Raw genomic sequence first — 19,493 nt, 5'->3', positions numbered from 1 at the left:
ACCTCACCACCCTGTTGCGGGCAGAGGAAAGAGCCAGCATTAGTGGGCTTCGTAACCTCCCGCCTGAGTTAGGCCGTGTGGGCCCGGCGGTCCTAGCTGGGGCCGGCTGGAGGTGGGGGAAGGAGGAGAGGGCGGGGCAGCCAGGGGCGCCGTGGCCTGCTAGCTGTGCGGCTGGCCCTGCCCAAGCCATTTGCCCTGCCGGCCTCAGTTCCTCTTCGGTCAAGTGAGCTGGAGAAGGAAACGGCCTGGACACGACTGAGTAATAAAAACGGCCCAGGACATGTGGAGAGAGGGCTTGGCTGGGTAGGGGCGACACGGAGCCCTCGAGAGGGGGCCGAGTTTGGGAGGGAGCAGCGAGCTGGTGAGGGAGTGACCAGGAAGATGCGGCCTGGGAGTGAGCTGTCCATGCTCTGCCTCTGGACGCTTGCTGGGCTTGGGAGCTTACAGGGGCTCAACGGCTGCTATCCTTGGGCTGCCAGAGGAAGGGGTCCTCTCTACGGCCCCCTCCCCTTACCCGTCCCCCCAACCTTTCCGTGGCCCGGCCTGCTCCCATGGAGTGGCCTCAAGGGCCTGGCCAGGGCTTGTGAACCGTAGAGACATGAGACAAGCCCCCCCGTGTTTCCTGGAGGGCTGTGGTGGGGCCCCAACCCCGCCAGGCTTCTCGTTCTTCAGGCCCCAGGTGCCTCCCTCTCCCTCCCCTCCCTCGGAATGGCCTCAGACTCGGCATCTCCTGGACACAAGGGACTTTATTATAGTTTCACATATTGAACTACATAGCTTTAAGACAGAACAAGGGTTAAGGACAGTTTTTAAAGAAGGGGATCGCCATCTTTCCCGCCCCTTCTCATCCCACCCGTCTGGGGCTCCTTCCTGGACGAGCAGGTGCCCGCAGGGGATTGTGAGCTACTCTGGCCTGGCACATTGAGGCCCCCAGGGGGGCCCTCCCTGCTTCCCGATCCCGTGGGATCACGTGGTGACTCTGGGCCGGGAGGGGGATGGCGGCAATGTCTTCCCAGAAGTGTGGGTGAATCTGGGTGGAGCTCAGTGGAGGTGGGGGCCTGCGTCAGCCTGCTGCCAGCCCTGCTGTCACTCGCTGTGCCTACCAGCAGAGGGGAGTGTGCCACAGGGGCGAGAAGAGAGAGGGAGGGAAAGGGTTTGCCCTATGTGCCCAGCTGGTGAGTCTTGAAAGGGGGACTTGGGGAGGGGACCTGGTGCAAGGATGGGGGAGAAATTTGTGCAGGGGTGCTGGCCCCGGCAGGGTAGGGTGCTGGGCCCTCCGGGGCCTCTCAGGGCTCGGACTCCTCCGTCTCTTCGGTGGAGCCGTCACTCTCTGCATCCACTTTTCGGGGATGGTGGAGGGGTCTCCAGGGGGACCCCACACGGGGAGAGGTCCGTGGACAGCCACTCTCTGGGCCAGAGGTGGTAGTGGTGAGGAGCCCTGGTACCTGGGCCATCCTGGAGGAGGGAAGAAGGCCTGAGGGCGGGCAACGAGGTGCCTTCTGGCCCTGGAAAGGGCCTGGAGCTGAGGCCCCAAAGGGCCGGGCCCCATCTCCCCCAGAAGCCTCTCAACTGCAGAACGGAGCCTTGGTGGCTGCCCCACAGGAGTGAGGCCAGACGGGGGCAGAGGAAAAGACCAGAAAAGTGACCGACCGCCTCCCCCGAGACCTCCCTGGCCCCCCTCACTGAAACTTACAGTCTCTCCAACTCCTCATCCATGGCTGGGTCGTGCATCAGGTCCCCCTTGTCGGGCAGAGCCCCTGGAAGACAGCAGTGAGGTGTGAGACTGGGGGGCCCGCAGGACCAGGCCTGAGAGCCGCCGGACCCTCTCGGATTCCTGTGGAGGACCTTGGCCGGACAGTGTGATCATGTCCTGACACGGGAATGGGCCCAGGGGTGCTGAGAATGCCTTTTCTGGGTCTCCCAGACCTGGGGAGAAGGTGCTCCCCAGGCTGATGGCCCCGGAGTACAGGGGAGCCATAGTGAGTGAGGGGTTTCCCTGAAAGGTCTGGGCTGGATGGCCTAAAGCCCTACCAGGGAAGACCAAGGAAAGGCCATTTGGACAGCTGCAGCCTGGGCTTGCCCGCTAAGATATGTCTGAGAGCCTTGACTGGGAGCAGACCGAAGGGGGACCCCGGGAGCCTCAAGGCCAGAGGGCCCACCCATGGGGATGAGAAGGGGGGAGGACAGCAGCCCCAGGCTGCAGTGATCTTGGGCAGCCCGATCCCTCGCGAGGTCAGGGTCAGAAGGAAAGGGCGGACTCGGGCTGTAGTGGAGCCCCGGATGTGGGCCCGGGTGACACCAGAGGTCAGTAATTATCTAGCTCTGTTCCAGGAAAGCAGGGTGGCCAGAGCTTTGGTCAACACAAGTGGTCAGCGTGGCCTCAGCTACAAGGGCAAGCCCAGCCAGGCTGAGGGAGAGGGAGCCATGTGAGAGGGGGGCCGATGGGGCCCTGGAGCCACCCATGGTGGAAGGGAGGTTTGGTCGGGCCTTCTAAGCACTGGAGGAATTCTTGGTGACCCTGAGGGGAGGCGAGCTATTCCTGGGCATCTGTGCCTCTCCGAAGGAAAGCTTTCAGATGTCAGAGGCTCCAGTGACCATCTCTGGGCAGACCGGCCCCAGATCTGCCTCGGTGGGTGCTGGAGCATCATCACCCAGAGGCTGAGAAGGCTGGAGGCCACACTTCCTGGCCCCCTTGAGGTCAGCCAGCTGGCTGGGCTGCCAGACCTCTTTGGCCTAGACTGGAGGCAGCAGGGATGGGCTTCTGGGCATATGGGCAAATGATGTACTTTTTACAAATTAAAGGTTTGTGGCAACCCTGAGATGAGTGAGCCTGAGCTCACATTGTGCCTCTGCCACATGGCCATCCATTATTATTCTGTCTGTCATGGGGATCTGTGGGCACTGCTCCTTGTTGCTGCTATTGGAACAGTTGTGGGGTGAACCCAATAGGTAAATGTGTGTGTTCTGACTGCTCCACTGTCCAGGCCACTCCTGGGTCTCCCTCTCTTTGGGCCTCCCCATTCCCAAGACACAACAGGATTGAAGAAAAGCTCTCCTGGGGGTCAAATGCTATCAAACCATTGGGGAAAGTAAGAGTCAGTGGAGGTGGTAGACTTTGCTGTTGTCTCCCTGTAAGAAGCTGCTCCGTAGCCACCCTAACCTTCAGCAGCCACCAGTGGCCACAACGTGGAGGCAAGAGCCTCCACGAGCAAAAAGGCCCACATGACAGGTGGCAGTCTTTAGCAATAAAGGCTTATCTGTCTTTTTTTAGACACAATACTATTGCATACCTAATAGACTATGGTAGAGTGTTAACTTTTCTGTGCCCTGGGAAACCCCAAAATTCATGTGTTTATGGTATCGCCATGTTTGCTTTATGGGATGTCTGGAACCAAAGCCATCATCTCTCATCATATCTCAGAGGTCTGCCTGTATTTGGGGGTGGGAGGTTTAGACCAGTGATTCCTAAAGTGGGCGCCACCGCCCCCTGGTGGGTGCAGCAGCGATTCAGTGGAGCAGTGATGGCCACAGGGGCATTTATCTTTCCTATTAATTGCTATTAAAATTTTTTTAAAAATTAATTTCCAGGGGGCTAAGTCATATTTTTCTGGAAAGGGGGCGGTAGGCCAAAAAAGTTTGGGAACCACTGGTTGGTAAGACCAACACCCTGGGGGAAGAGCAGGGTATGGAGACTCAGCCAGCTACAGCCCCAGCCTATCCAAACCACCATGAAGACCTAAGTTTGGGGTTCATGTAGCAAGAGACGAGATCCAAGAATGAGTAAGAACAAAAGGGCTCTCAAGTCCTGAGTCCTGAGCCTGAGGGACCCCCAGCCAATCCTTCTGGTGACTGTGGGATGACTGGCACTGGGGGTGCAGTTGGCAGAGGGTCCGATGAGCAGGGAGCAGAAAGGAGCAGTGCTCCCCACCCCGTTTTCTTTGCTCCCTCAGAATCTGTGGATTTCTTTTTCTTACTGAGAAGAAAGGCTTCCCTTGTTAGGCTTTAGCACTGTTTGCAGAGGGGATTCTTGTCTTTGATATATAATCTTGAGAGCTGCTGGGCAAACAGGCCTGCTGAGGGCTGGGCACCAGGCTGTCATCGGAAGATGCCTCAGGAGAGGCAGCTTCATGTTAGGGCAGGACTCAAAGGGGGAGTGAGCAGGGCCCTGGTCAGGGCTGGCATGAGGGCTCATGGCTCTGCCCTGGCTTGGTACCTCGCCTTACCCAGGGCTTGGTTGATTCCATGATGCTTGGAGAGCGCCACGAGGAATCCGTAGAAGGTCAGTCTCTGAACATTACTCAGGACTTCTTTCACAAGAGGTGGAGGTGGACAGCTGAAAGAGAAGTGGGGAAGGCCAGAAGTCAGTGGGAAGCTGGACTAAGCGTCAACCTTCCATTTGACCCAGACTTCAGGACGGCTCACTCAAGTGGTCAGAGCCAGCACTAGGAACTCATGGGATGCTGACCATGGAGGAGTGAATAGAGCCCTGGACTGGGGAGCTAACCTCTCCTCAAATACTCAGTGAACCCGAGCAAGTTGTCAAACTTTGCTTGCCTCAGTTTCCCCATCTGTAACAGAAGGATGTGGGGTGTGATGACCTCCAGGGTCCTTTCAGTTCTAAGTTGATGATCCTAGGAGCTAGGCTGGGAGGGAGGGGGACAGTGTAGGCTCCAGTGAGCAGCCATCTGGGCTGGTGGCTGTGGCTCCATTGGCAGGATGGGGCTGCCTTCTGCCACCTTCCCAGGGGCTGGCTGCTCACTGACAGGGGTCCGTCCTAAATCCGTGGTTCTCACGCTCCAGGGATCGCCGCGTTCTCCTGGGCCTTGGGGGCTCCTTGCACTAACCTGTACTTGTGGCGGTCACACAGGTTCTCCAGGTACTGATAGAAGAGGGAAGCCTCCACTCCCTCCAGGGCACTGGTCTCATTCAAGGAAGGCCGCTGACGATGCTGCCCGCTGGACGATGTTGGCACTATGACGGTGTTGGGGTTTTTGCCCGTCAGCAGGTCCTGATAAATGGCAGCCACGCTCTCCAAGAATTCTGGGGAACCGAGGAGATGCGTGCCTCAGGCACCTGTCCTGGCTCTGACTCTCTATCGTTCTCCTTCTGGTTCTTTGGCCCAAACTACTTATCAGCCTGGGCACCGGGACGGGGGAGCCCCTGACCCACATCCTGCTGAGGTCGGAGGGTACAGTTCTGTCCAACAGAGGCCTGAGGGCATGGGGACTGCGATGGGTGCTGGGGCTAGGTTAGTGCGGGCACCGCCGTGCTCTCACGAGGCCTCCCAGGCGCTCAGCCTAGGGGTCATCCTCACTCCTCCCTCTCGCCCCTTTGGCACCAGCTCCTGCTGTTTCTGCCTTCATAACATCTCTCCTGTGTGCCCCCTTTTCTCCTCTCGCCCTGCCCCAACGCTGGGGCTGCTGGCCTCAGTCTCTCCCCACTCCAGGCCATTCTCCATTCAGCCACTAAAGTGATTTCCCTAAAGTGTTCCCTATTGCCTCCAGGATCAAATGTGAAAACCCTCGCTTGGCTTTTTAAAAAACCCGTTACTACGTTTTGTCTTAAAATAATACCAGTTCTAAGGCAGAAGAGCGGTAAGGGCTAGGCAGTGGGGATTAAGTGACTTGTCCAGGGTCACACGACTAGAAAGTGTCCATGGAGCCACCTGGCTGCCCCCTGCCTCTGCCCTGGGCCGGGGCCGCTCTCAGAAGGCGCCCCTCTGCTTCCCAAGGGAGGCTCCTTTCCATGGAGGGGGTTGGGGGGGGACCCGCTTCGTGTGGATGCGGCAGATGGAAGGGAGGGATTTGGGCCTCTGCTTGGGGCACGGATGGGAGCTGGGAAGCGCGCCGAGTCCATCTTAGACGGGGAGAGGCTCTGCAGGGGACCCCCGAAGGGATCTTTTAATTCCTGAAAGAAGCCACAAGCTCTCTAGAGGGGGGCCGGAGGGCGGGTGGGGAGAGGACGGCAGGAGCGGCCGCCGCTTACCCGAGTAATAGAACTGGATCTGGAAGGCAAAGAGAAAATCCGAAAAAGACATGAGGCAGTCCATCGCGTCGTCCATGAGTACGATCCTGGGGGAGAGGGAAAACGTGCTCAGGCTCCAGCCGCCAGGCTTCCGAGCACCTCCCCGGCCCTCCCTCCTTTCTGGGAAGCAGGTTTAGGCAGAAAGCCTGGCGGGAGGCTCCAGCCGCCGGGGCCTCTGCAGAAGGAGTCCCTGTGAGGAGGGGGAGAGCCGTCTGCAGCCCCCGGACAGCTTCGTCCTCACAACAGCTCCGATCCTAGAATGCTGTTACTGGCCGCCTGGAGCTCAGGGCTGTGCCCAGGGCCGTGCCCAGGGCCGCTTGGAGTAGGCATGGCTAGTAGGGTCTGAGGCTGAACTAGAACGCGGCTCCTCGACACGTCCCACACGCGCTCTACCCAGGTGGCGCCTCGAATGACCCCGTCGCCGTCTAGGCACTGGAACGGTAAAGTGACCCGTTTACCGTGCCACGGGGCTGCCTCCGTCTACCCAGATTTTGCTCGGAGGCCCCCCGTGAGGTGTGAGGTCTCCGCTGGCCGCCCCTTTGGCCCTGGCTCGTACGCTCCGGCGCTTGCCCGCAGCTCCTCTGTGCCCCTCAGCTTTCCCTTCCCAGGCTCCACACTGCCAGTCCTCCCGCCCGTCCTAGGCACGCTCCTGTGCCTGCCTGTGCCACCCTCCAGGTTATCAGCACCTCCCCCTCCTTCCTATGTGCCGTGGCCTGGGCGAGCTCTTCTGGCCACCCCGTCCTGCCGCCCGGTCGTCCGTATCTTCCGATCGCCAAATCCCTGATCCCCCACCGCACCCCCATCTCGGACTTCTACGGCTGGTTCTCCCCATCTTACTAGGCTCGGCCCAATCTCGAAGCCTATTGGGCCTCCTGAATCGGACGGAGCCAGACGTGATCCTGTCAGCCGTCCCTCCCAGCCTGGTGCCGTCTGTCCCTCTGACGTGCCCCTCCATGCCTTTGTCCAAGGGGTTGGTGAGCAGTTGGGAGCTCGGGGGGCCTCCCCTGCACACCCCCTTCCAAGCCAACATTGAACCCCGTAGGTCCTCCCGTGTGGCCATTCCGCCGATTCCAAGGCCACAAGATCTGTGGGGAGACGACAAGAGGGCACCTCGAGGCCTTTGGGGGGTCTGAGTCGCCCAGCCCAAATGAAGAACTGGTTGATGCGGTTGCCAAAGCTCTGCTCACAATGCCAGAAAGGCCGGGGCCAAAGGGAGAGACGGGCCGGCCTTGGGGAAGAGAAAATGTCCCGATTATTTAGAAAAGGAAAGAATGGAGGCTGCCAAGCACAGGCCACCAAAGGCGCCTTAGATTTGGACTTCGGACATATGAAAGGGATGGTCGGAAAACATCTAGAAGAAGGAAGCGGTGATGGCAGAGGGTCGGGGTCAGGCCGGGCCGTGGGATTCCCTTTGATAAGCTTATTAAAGTGGTCGGTCAGGGGAACGCTACGAGATCCAGTTCCATGTTCGCAAAGCAATGGATGAAATCTCTCGGGCTCTTCTTATGGAGGAGGTGAAGGCCGGGGCCGGTGAGGACGTACCTAGATCTGGAACTCGACGGCGGCCACGGAGAAGTTGTGTCGGCTGGGGAGGCAGCCTCCGGGGAGGCCCCCGAGACTTACACCAGGCCGGGGAGCTCTCTAACTTCTTTACGAATCATCGGACGAAGGTCCGGATCGTATATTTATATAGACAGCCTGTCTGCTGGATTTACGGATCATACGGGCGGGAGGGATGGCTGACAGGCCCCAGCAGGGTCAATTCAACACTTCAACATCTGTGTAGCATTTACTGTGTGCCAGGCATTGCGCGAAGCACCGTACAGGCATTCTCTCTCGGTCCTCACAACGGTCACATCTTACTGACGGGGAAACTGAGGCAGAGGTGAAATGACTTGCCCCGCTAGCGCACGGCCAGTGCGTGTCTGAGGCTAGATCTGAACGCGGGCCTTCCTGACTCTCGGCCTCGCTCCTGCTGCCCCAAGGTTGGAGCCCACCACAAAGTGACTTAGCTTAAGGCTAATGAGGAGGTGGGGGACCCCGGAGGGGACGAGCGACGACCTGTGAAGCCCGGATGGAGGGGCCGGAGCCGCCTCCAACTATTTTAAAGTGACACGTAGAGGCGATCTTTGATCACGGTTTTCTGACATTTTAGGCTTCCGTTTTTCTCCCTCCCCGAGGCAGCAAATGGTCTACTCCAGGCTATGGCAGTGCTTTCAGGCAGGGCATGCCTCTGGGGTGGCTCCTGTGCTGACCGAACACACTTATCACACACGCTAAAAACACCACCTCATGGCGGACTCCAGCAGGTGGCATTTTCTCTCGCGGTTCCGTGCTTCACAGCGGACACCCGCCCCCTCTCCGGTGCTGTGGGCTCTCCTCTCCTGCTCACGCCACTTGGTATGCGTTCGTGCGAGTCTCTCCAGGTTTTTCTGTTCCCCATTTCCTCGGGCCGCAGCATTCCGTCCCAGCCATGGAGCACCACTTGTGACGGACGGACAAGTCCTCAGTTTCGATTCTTTGCCCCTAAAAAGGAGCTGCTGACACCTCTTGGCACAGGCAGGCCCTGCAGGGCCCAAGGTGGCTCCGGAATGGCCGGATCCCAACAGCGCATCAGGGTCCGGCTGCCCCACGCCCCCTCCACGTTTGTCATCTTCCTTTTGGTCACGTTAGCCGGTGTGATAGGTGTGGGCCGGTGCCTGCCAGCCTCTCCAGGCACTGCACTTTGGAGCGTCTCCTCCTACGACCATGGAGAGTTTCATTTCCTCCCCGAGAATGGCCTCCTCTTTCAGTTGGAATCTCCAAGTCTTTTAAGAATCGTCACGAGGAAAGCTGGGCCCACGATGCTTAAGCCAAGCGGTCAGAACCCGGACCGATGGGGAGAAGATGTGGAGGGACAACTGGAGACTTGCCGCATGGACGGAGGACCTTCTAATGATGGAATGGGCTTCCCTGGCGGGGAGTGAGCTCCCTCTCCTGGGGGGTCTCCAGAACTGAAGTGGGTACACACGCCGAGAAGCTCTTCTAGAGCAGACCATGTACCCCACTTTCCTACTCGTGTCTCAGCCCAGGGCCTGTCCTTCAGGGCTCTCTGGACCTCGTGGCCTCTCCTGGGTCTCTTCTAGCTTGGGTTCTCTCCTGCCGGCGAGCTCACTCCTCTTCCTCTCCACGCCTCCACAGCTGCCCTCCGAGCCTTTGATGAGGAGCTCTGGCTGGAAGAACTTCAGGGGGGATGAGTTTGTGCTGTGCCCCCCAGGCACAGGGCACCCCTTTAATGACTTCATCGTGCTCTCAAGAAAGCCCCCGTTCACCCTTCCCTCGCTCCCCCAGATTGGTTCCTCAGGGCTGGGATGTGTTTCTCTCATCTAACACCGTTTTCTTGTTTCTTACTTTGTTTTTTCTCTGGGCTCCACTTGGGGCATAAACTCAAGCAGAGAAGTCGCCTGCCTGCGCACAAGACGGGATCATGCAGAGTCTTCCCAGGGCCCAAGAAGCAGCAGGCAGGGTGGAAGACTTGAACTCAGGCCCTCTGTTTCCAAATCTAGTACCTTTCCATGACACTGGGCTGTCGTTCCTATCAGGTCCCCGAAGACTAGCATCTTCCTTCTTGGCTGCTGGGACGGATTTTAAGGCCCGTCCCTCTTTGTGGCTGGCCTGACGCTCAGGACCGTCATCATTTCTCATGTCTCCCCACCAGAAAAAGCGGACTTCCTAGTATGGAGAGCCACGAGATTCCAATTCTACCTTGGAGGCTCCCTGCCTGCATCGCCCTGGGCAGCACCCCGTCCTCGGGCTCGGATTGCTCATCTAGAAAACGGTCCCTTCCAGGTTCTGGGTCCGTTCTATGCCCAAAGCCGGGAATGGGGAGGCCCTTTGGAGGAGATCCTGCGAGGGCCATAGGAGGGAGACATCGAGCTCTGCTTCCCTCGGCCGGCCGGCACTACAGAGATGAGGAAGAAATGGAGTCTGACGCCAGGAAGGTTTGTTGTGGCAGCCGTCGGGCACTCTTTGCCTTTCTTTCTTTCTGATGGCCGTTTGTGAGGGCGAATCGGTGCGCAGTGACTGGACTTGACCGTGAGGCTGACCGTCATGTCTGCCTGTCTCAACTGGGAGATGCCAGGAATGGGGAATGGCCCCAATCCTGGTCCTTGGAGAGGGGAGCTGGGGCGCAGGAGGGCCATCTCCCAAGCTCCCGGGATGGCTCGGGGCGCCCTCCTCCCTGCTCAGGACCTCTGGCCGCAGGGAGCGCTGGGGTTGCCGAGGGGAAGAACCGGGCTGGGGGTGTCCGAAGATGCTACGCTGCTTCTGTCTTCCTTGCCCCAAGGAGGGCCTTTTGTCTTTTAAACCCTTCCCTCCGTCTTAGGATCAATATAGTATCAGGCACAAGGGCCGGGCCATGGGGGCGAAGGGACTTGCTCAGGGTCACACAGCTAGGAAATGTCTGAATCCAGATTTGAACCCAGAACTGACCCCCCGTCTCTGGGCTGCCCCCTCCAAGCAGGATCCTTCTCCTCCTCCTGTGTCCAGCGCAGGGGCCTCCATTTTTAATTCTCACTAAGAGGTGGGTCACGCCGGCACCCCGAGGCCTGGCAATGAAGCCTCTCCCAGGCCGAGGGGACTTTGGGGGCCCAGCCGTGCTGGAAGAGGAGGGGCTGGATGAGATCTTCTCGGAGGACCACAAGGGAAGGGTCAGCCCGCGGGGGGCGAGCACCACCCCGGCGGGAGGGCCTCCAGCACGGGACTGTGGCAGGCCCTGAATGACGGGAGGCAGAGGAGCCCCGTCACCCGCAAAGGGCTCCACGCTAGGCATTAGGACTCAAAGGGCCCACCAAGCGTCCTGGGCCGGCTCGGCCCCGCCCGTCTGGCCCGTCACGCAGGCCCTTCTCTCTGGCCTTGCCCTGGGCAGAGGCATCCCGCCAGGAACAGGCGGTGCGTGGAGAGGGCGGCGTGGTGGGCTGGGGAGGGGCCCTTCCGTCCGCGCTCCTCGCCTTCCTGGCCTTCCGCAGACTTCTGTCCCGGGGCCTCTCCGTGAAACTTGGGAGCTTCTTCAGGGAGCCTCCCGGCCGCAGGGCCCTCAGCTCCATCCCACGGACCCCGGGGAGCACCCCCAGCCCAGAGCTGCTCCCGACACCCAGGGGAGCCCCGGCAGCTCCCCCCAGCTGCGCTGCTGCCGAGAGGCTCCTGGGCTGCTCTCCCAGCGCCCTCCTCTGTGGCAGGGCTCGGGCTTCTGGGGGGGCAGGAACTCGCTGCCCCCCCAGAGCTCAGCTTCTCAGAGAGCCAAGTGCAGGCAGGGCACCGCTGCCAGCCGGTACAATCCACAGGCTTGGAGCCTCCTCGCCCTCGATGACCCGCCGTTAGCGAGCTGGGCCAGGGCCAGGGCGGGAGCCAAACGGGTGCCGAGCTCCCCAGGGGGCCGGGGGGACCCCATCTGTGGGGGCAGAGAGCTGGGGTGTTGGAAACCGGATCCAGGGGGTCTGAGAACCACACCTGGGAGTTTGTCTTTCAGCGGACGACAGAGAGAAGACGGAGATGAGGCGAGGCTGGATTCTGGTCTGGAACGGCGACCCGGAGGCCCCCCGTGGCCAAGCCAGGACTCGGGGAGGCCGTGGCTCTCCTTCAGTCATCGGGCTCTCGGCCCGGGGACGGAGCGTTCTTTTTCTTCTTTCTTCATCTTAGCACCAATTCTGTGTGCTGGTGGCAAGGCAGAAGGGTGGTCAGGGCTGGGCAATGGGGGTTTCAGTGACTTTCCCAGGGTCACCCCGCTAGGAAGCGAAGTCACATTTGAACCCAGGACCTCCAGGATCTCTAGGCCCGGCTCTCCACCCAGCTGCCCCACCTTGGCATCATTCTTGAATGGACGCCATCGCTCCGCCTGTCGTCTCAGCGGCTAAATCCTGCTGCTTTGAGCTCCCCTCTTGTCAAGTCACAGAGCCACCATGTTGGTTTGGGCCGGTGCCACTGCGCACAGCCCACAGAATGTGCGGGGGGGGGGCCCAGCCACCCTGTTCACCAAGCTCTGGGGGCCCCCGAGCCCCCTCCTGGCTCCAACCTGTCTTTGTGGAGGGATTCTCCATGGCTCCGCCGGGAGCCCCGCAGCCTCGGAACCCCCTCTTATGCGTCTCCCCGGCGTCCAGAGCCGTGTATGCTCCCTCCGCCTCCCCGGCCAGACCCTTTACGTGGTTTCCTCGGCCCCACAAATGCCTGTAGCTTTCCCTCCCGTGGCTGCCCTTCCCTGCGACATCGCCCAGAGAGGGTCAGTGAAGAAGGGGCTCGGGCCAAGGCAGGCGGTCCCTGAGGAAGCCCCGTGGGCCCCGCGCCGCAGAGGAGGGGCCGGAGCGCCGGCACCTCAGCATCTGCAGCGGGCTCGGGAGCGGCTCGGGACGGTCTCCCGGGCTTGGCCAGCTCCACGGGCAGCACGAAGGCCCTCTGGTCCCGGGAGCGAGGCACGCAGGGACGGGGTGCCGGCCTGCTGCTCCTCTCCCTCCCCGGCCTCCGAGGCTCTGTGGGCAGGAGGTTAGGGAAGGAGAGTCCCTGCTCCCCGGCCCCCTCCCTGGCCCAGCCATTAGCCTGGCATGTTGTGGCCTCCCCTCCCTGCATGGCGATGACCCCTAGAGAAGGTGCCAGCTCAGGCCTGCCCACGGCCTCCTTCCTCTCTGGCCTTTGAAGTCTTCCTCAGGGCAGCTGGGGAGCTCAGTGGATGGAGAGCCAGGCCTAGAGACGGGAGGTCCTGGGTTCAAATCCAGCCTCAGACATTTCCCAGCTGTGTGACCCTGGGCAAGTCACTTGACCCCCATTGTCTACCCTTACCACTCTTCCACCTAGGAGCTAATACGCAGTACTGACTCCAAGAGGGAAGGTGAGGAAGGGTTTAAAAAACTAACAAGCCTGAAGTCTTCCTCACTTTCTTGGTCACCTGAGGGCCATGGATGGGCGCTCTGAGGACAGACGGGCCGGGGGGTGCCAAGTTCTCTTGGCTGAGCCTCTAAGTGCCGGTTAGAGCCCAGGGTCCGCCTGCACTGGAGAGGTGTGCGGAAGAGACGGGACAGAAAGGGAGACAGAGAGGGCTCCCTGCAGCCATCGCCCGGCCCTGGCTCAGAGGAGCCCCTCCAGGGCCTCGCTGGGCCTGTCAATCCCAGGCGGGGAGAGGGGCGGAACAGGGCTTTCCCTGTTAACATTTGGGGCTCAGAGGTGGGTTCAAAGAGCGGCAGGAAGATGGGTGTGCTTCCCGCCACTGCCCAGGAGCGGTCAGGGACTTAGTAAAGGCCACTGGGGTCGGCCTGGACGCCGGAGGAGAGGAGAGCCTAGATTGGGAGCCTTCGCGTTACAGAGGCAGACACTGAGGCCCAGAGCCAGGCTGCTGGCTTGCCAAAGGGGCCCAGACGTTCCTCCAGAGCTCGCCCTCGGGCCCAGCGTCCAGCTCTTCCCTCTCTCCTGAGCCCCGGGAAAATGAGGATGGAGAGGGCGGCGCCCCTCCAGCTGGGCCCCGGCACGTGGCCACACAGAGCTGCTTCAGATGTTCGGACATTCCCTTCTGGAGCTTGGGGGCGGCTCCTCCACCTGGGAGGGGCTGAGGAAGCCCAAGGGGAGCCCCAAAGGAGGCAACTTGAGGCAACTGGCAAATGGGTGACGGAAGGCAAGAGGCGGCACCCCAAGCTCTGCCCTTGACACGCCTCGAGTGTCCCATCACATCCGTGTTCCCGGGCCAGGCCTGGGACGCTGACCGTCCCCTGAGCCAAGCCCAACCCCGAGTGGGGCCTCTGGTTTAGGGCCGCCTCCTTATGGAATGAATTCCTCGACACAGACATCATCCCAGACGGCGGCCTCCTCCCGGTGCCGGTGCCCAGGCCCCCAGGGCCGCTGGGTACAAATCTGGCGGGGCCGCGGGCCTCCTGTCCTGGGCCGCCTCCTCCCGCCGTAACTCGCCTCCATTCGCCTCCCTTGTGACGGCCTCGGAAGGGCAGCTCCAGGGGCGGCGGAGGCCAGCTGGGGAGGCCGGGGGCGCACGAAGCGCCCGTCTTTAGCTCTCGGGCCGTCTCCACAGTCCGTCCCTCGACGTTGGCCCCGACACTGCCGCGGCTTGGAAGAACCGTCTTCGGGCAGCTGGAAGAGGTCGGCCTCCCGCTCGCAGCAGGAACGGGGATAAGGAGGGTTTGAATGAGATGGGCGGCCGCCGGCCCCCGAGGAGGCTGTGGAGGCTCTCGGACACTCACCTGACGGGGCCGAAAGGGAGGACTGAGGAGGACGGTCGCTGACCGCCTCCCTTCTCGGGCCCAGCTTTCCTCAGCCTGCTCAGAGGCCCAGGAGAGCCTGGGAGGGCCGCGCAGGGCCACACTGCCTCCAGCGCAGGCGTCCGGGCCTCCTCCGGCCAGCAGGCGGCTCTGACTTCTGGGAGGAGCTCCTTAGAGGGGTGCGGAAAGACGTGGAACAAGGGGGCGCCTCGAGTGCTTCCCCAACACGTCCTGCACATACGTGGCCGGCAAAGCGAGTGCCGGAGTCGCGAGACAAAGGCCCGCCGCCGCGGGAATCCCAGCGGGCGGCCGTCTCGGGCAGCGCCGGGCTGCCCCCTTTCCTGAGGAGGACGGACGCTTCGGGGTCTGCTTGTGCGTGTTTTAGGAGGGCAGAACCCTGGGCACCCGGCCGCCAAGAGCGGCCCCCGCCGGCAACGGGCCAGCCAGGGGCTCCCACCACGGCCTTGCACAGGTCCCGGGACCCCGGAGCCACACACACAGGTGCGAAGAGCTCGAGTACGGCTTCTCGATGGCCGTGGTGTGTGTGCACGCACACAGACACACACACAGACACACACACAGGCACACAGACACACACACAGACACACACACACACACACACACACACACAGGCACGCACACAGGCACACAGACACACACACAGACACACACACACACACAGACACACACACACAGACACACACACAGGCACACAGACACACACACAGACACACACACACAGACACACACACACAGGCACACACACAGACACACGCACACAGACACACACAGGCACACACACAGACACACACACAGAAGCACAGACACACACACACACAGACACACGCGCACACACACACACACAGACACACACACAGACACACGCACACAGACACACACAGGCACACACAGGCACACACACAGACACACACACAGAAGCACACACACACGCACTCACAGACACACAGACACGCACTCACACACACATGCACACACACACACACGCACACACACAAGCAGGCCTCTTCTGGGAGCTGTGAGGACAAGCTCGGAGGGTGACCAGGGAAATGCTTTCAGCTGGTCTCCTCAGAGCACCCCAATTTCCCTGACTGTTCTTGCTGGTGGCTGCAGGCCCCAGACTTTCCTGCCCGGCCCTCCTGGGAGCGGCCGAAGCCTCTTTGGTTTAGCGGTCAGCGAGTCCATTTTCTGTCCAGTCTTCCCCCTCCACATCTTCCTTCTGGCCGCGGCCTCTCCTCCCGGACCCCCCCACGCCTTTGCCTCTCCCCTCCCGCCATGAGGCCCCCCTCTGGGAGAAGGCTTTTCTCTGGGCTCTCCCCCCTTTTGCCCCTTCGGCTCCCGCCTACCTGGCTGCCTTCTGAGTGAGCTCCAGCGGGAAGTCCGGGCAGAGCAGCTGCAGCAAGCAGTGGTATTCCTTCATGGTCAGCAGATCTGGGGGGAACAAAAGGGAAAGCATTAGGCGCCCCTCGGTGGAGCCGGGGCGCAGGAAAACCCAGGGGTGGGACGGAAGCTGGAGGGCCGGCAGAGGAGGGGGAAGGGAGGTGGGGGGCCTCGAAGGGCGGCCTTTGGCTTGGCTTTTAAATACCGTCTAGAAGAACAAATCATTTCAAAGCTGGAGGCTGAAAGCCGCAGCCTCGGGAAGGGGCCCTGCCGGGGAGGGGGTGGTCTGGGGCCCAGGACAGAGCTGACCCCCCAAGAAGGCATCCCCCTGCGGTCCGTCCCGGCAGGCAGGCCTCGAGGGAGCGCCCCACTGAGGCAGCCGAATGACTCACGATGTGGGAGCCGCCGAGGGGCCAAACTCGGGGAGCCTTAGAGGATCCCGAGGGAGAGGCAAGAGGCCGAGGGGCAGAGGTCGCCCGTGATTGCATGTTCCCCGGCCAAAAGGCTGCGGACCAGGCCGGCGGCAGCAATTTGCGAGGCTTCTCTACACAAAAGTATTTCAACTATGGAAGGAAGCGCCAGCGGTAAAGCGAGAGGCAAACGGGAGCGAGCGGAGGGGCTCCAGAGGGCACAACAGCCAGGCCACAAAAATCCCCCCTCCCTTCCCTGGCCCGGGAGCCGAGGCTCTTCCAAGAACAGCCCTGGTCCCTGGGGGGCTGGGGGGAGGCCTGGGGCAGAGACCACCAGACCAACCACATCAAGGAACAGTCTGGGCGTCCAGGGCGGCTTTTGTGGCCTCCGCAGGCCCTCTGACTGCGTCTGACCCCGGGCAGGGCTTCAGGGCAGAGACTCCTCCCCGTGGCCCAGCTTCTTGGCTCAGAAACCCCATTTCGGAAGGGCACCCTAACAAAGGCGAATTTAGGCATCTTCAACAGGCCACTAAAGGACTTCAGAAATGCTCACAAAAACGTGGCCGACTTGAGGAAGAGCCCCCACGGAGACACAGTCACGAAGGCCCGTGCAGAAGCAGCCTGGCATCGAGGCTCAGACCTGGGTTCAAATCCCACTTCGGACCCTCCTAGCCAGGAGATGCCGAAGGAGTCCCTCAGCCTCTGGGCCTCCAGGAACCCTCCAGGGCTTATTTTCTTAGTCACTCTCTGAGGGGCCAAAGAAGTCGCCTCCCCTGTGGCATCTTAGCCCATGAAAAGTGCACGACGTGCGGCGGCCTGGGCCGAGCGGCGAGTCCTGGACGAGAGGCCTTCCATCTGGGGTCCGGCCGCGTTCCCCGCCTCTGCCCCTCGCAGGAGTCGTCCAGGATGTCCTCCACACCGTGATTAGGCCCGGAAGAAGGACCTGAAAATCCCCTGCATTTAGCGATTCCCCTTGGCTTCAACACGGAGGAGACGAGCTCTCCCTGGCCGGACGGACCACCGAGGCCTCGTGCCCGCTCCGACGGCGCAGAACCATGGAAAGAGCCTCGGATCGAGAGGCGGGCAGCCCGGCCTCAAGCCCCGAGAGGCCTGCGGCGGTCCTCCCACCCCAAAGGATCTTCTTAGATCCTCTAGAGCATCCGCGTAAGGCTAAGAGGGCTGCTCGTCATCTCACTGATGGAGAAACCGAGACCCAAGATGTCTAGAGTTAGTGTGAGTGTGTAAATGTAGGCGTGAGTGTGTGCGAGTGTATGTGTGTGAGTATATGTGTGTATTATGTGTATGAATGCGAGCGTGTAAATGCATGTGTGTGTGTAAGCGTATGTGTGAGTGTGTATGTGTGTATATGTGACTGTAAGTGTATGTGTGTGTATGCATGTATATGTGTGTCTGAGTGTGTGTGTAAGTGCATGTGTGTGAATGTGTGTGTATGTGTGTGAGTGTGCAGTGTATGTGTGTGTGTGAAGTGGGGAGAGAAGAAGACAGGCACACACGGGGTGCTCTTCGCCTAGATGCTTCCTTGCTCCCAGAAAGCTGAGCCCCTCCAGCCAAGGTTCTCCCTTTGTCCCCGCAGCCCGGCTGGCCCCTCACACGGGCCTTAGGGGACCCCATTGCACGGGGGGCTCTCCCGGATCTTCTCGAGTCTAGCCCTGACGCTAAGAATAGAGGCCTGCAGCGCTGCCTTTATGTCACTCCCTCCTGGGGGGAAGCGCACAGGATTCCGGGGAGTCCCCAAACCCTCGGAATCCTGCTCCTTCCCTCCAGCGAGCCCGGCGCCCCGGCTTCTTCCCCGGCTGCCCAAAGACAAGCCCCCCCCGTGCGTTCCCCTGTGCCTCCGCCGCCCATACCAGAGGCCCCCAAAGGGACCGACCACGTCCCCAAGCCTGCGTTCTGGGAGGGCGATGGGGAAGAAGGTGCCCACAGAAAGCTACATACAAAATACACGCAGACATTTCCGGGGGAAGGCACACGCCTAAGACGCAGGACATCTGTTAACAGTAGGCGGCCGCTGGGGCATCAGGGACAGCTTCATGGGTCCGAGCTGCCTCTACCAGGGAGGCCGAGGAAGCAGGGACCCGCCTCGGAGGAGCCAGTCACCTCGGAGAGGCGGCGAGGCAGCTCCTCGGGGTTCTGGGGTCCCATCCCACGCCACGGGGGGCACGAAGGCTGCCGACGCAGGAGCTCAGGAGCTTCCGGAGAAGGCATCGAGGGGGCGAAGCGTGAGCCTCGGACCTTTCCAGGGGAGAAGCTCAGCCTCAAAGGTTCTAATTACAGTCAACAGGAAGAGCTGCCAAGAGATGGGGCTCCCCAGCGCCCCGGGGGGGCCCCAGTGCAGCATCCAAGGCTTGGCAGGTGCGGGGAGGCGGAGATGCGGCTCCCAAGGAATCCCCCGCAATTAGGGGAGCCTCGAGCAGCCGGTGGCCCCCAGTTCAAAGGCTTCTCAAACAAAGGGGAGCCTGGGCCGAGATCAAGGTCAGCGCGCTCTGCCCCATGGGGCTGCTCTCCGGCGGCCGTGGGTGGCCGGCGATGTTTCTTCTCTCCTGGGTGTTCCCGTGCCCATCCCCCAAGCAGCACGGGGGGCGGGGGGGGGAGAAGGAGGGGGGCACCCACGGGGCCCTGCTCTTTTCTTCACTCAACGAACACTAGGAAAAGAAAAACAGCCCCTCACTAAAGCCCTTCCCTTCCGCCTTAGCATCGCTTCTGGATGCAGGCTCCAAGGCAGAAGGGCGCTCAGGGCTAGGCCATGGGGGTTCAGTGACTTGCCCAGGGTCACACAGCTAGTTAGCGGCTGAGGCCTGCCGGCTCTAGGTCTGGCTCTCTATCCCCTGAGCCACCCGGCTGTCCCCTCCACTAAAGCTCTTGGGGGGGCCCTTCAGTGTGCGGGGTGGGGGGAGACGCCGGATCCTGGAGGGGACGGGCACAGGCCTGGGTGGGGGTCCCTCCCTCCAGATCCCGGGAGGCCAAGGGCAGACACGGCACGCGTTGTGAGGGAGCCCAATCCACACGGGCACAGGGAGGGGAGTGACCCTAACGAAGAATCGCGAGCCCTGTGAGAGAGGCCGCGGGACAGGAGCCGCATAAACTGTTCTGCCCATCTTACAGATAAGGAAACTGAGGCCGCCCCTCTTGGCTAGGGTGAGCGTCTCGAAGCCAGCCGGGACTCTTCTTCGTGCCTCCTGCTGACTCTCTCCCTGCTCCCGGGGGGGGGGGGGGGCCTCTCTCCAGGTCTTGGTCACGTGTGGTCTCACAGAAGCCAGGGGCGCCGCCGCTGGAGTGCTTCTGAGGCAGAACTGAAACTCGGGTCTCCCATCCTGCTACGAGGGTGCCGTGAGGAGGCCGGCGCTCACCGTGGCCGTCCCTGGGAGCAGAACTTGCCTGGCACGGCAGCATGGGGAACCTCACCTGTTACTGT

The 19,493-nt window shown here is 61.3% G+C and overlaps 1 protein-coding gene across 1 annotated transcript in view; it reads right to left on the bottom strand.

Moving 5' to 3' along the window:
- Positions 1-728: 728 nt before the first annotated feature.
- Positions 729-19,493, bottom strand: part of C6H11orf49 (chromosome 6 C11orf49 homolog) — a 170,688-nt gene continuing 151,923 nt past the window's right edge. Inside the window, exons 4-9 of the mRNA XM_044681233.1 lie at positions 15,617-15,701; positions 5,986-6,071; positions 4,845-5,040; positions 4,224-4,333; positions 1,694-1,757; positions 729-1,455 (exon numbers count right to left, since the gene is read on the bottom strand). Coding sequence (XP_044537168.1) covers positions 1,287-1,455; positions 1,694-1,757; positions 4,224-4,333; positions 4,845-5,040; positions 5,986-6,071; positions 15,617-15,701 — 710 coding nt within the window. The 3' untranslated portion in view covers positions 729-1,286. The remainder of the gene's footprint in view (positions 1,456-1,693; positions 1,758-4,223; positions 4,334-4,844; positions 5,041-5,985; positions 6,072-15,616; positions 15,702-19,493) is intronic.

The sequence above is a fragment of the Gracilinanus agilis genome, chromosome 6 (assembly GCF_016433145.1).
Source record: "Gracilinanus agilis isolate LMUSP501 chromosome 6, AgileGrace, whole genome shotgun sequence".
In the NCBI taxonomy this organism is placed as follows: Eukaryota; Metazoa; Chordata; class Mammalia; order Didelphimorphia; family Didelphidae; genus Gracilinanus; species Gracilinanus agilis.
Note: the sequence above shows the minus strand (reverse complement) of the source record. Positions and strands in the feature narration are given on the sequence as shown.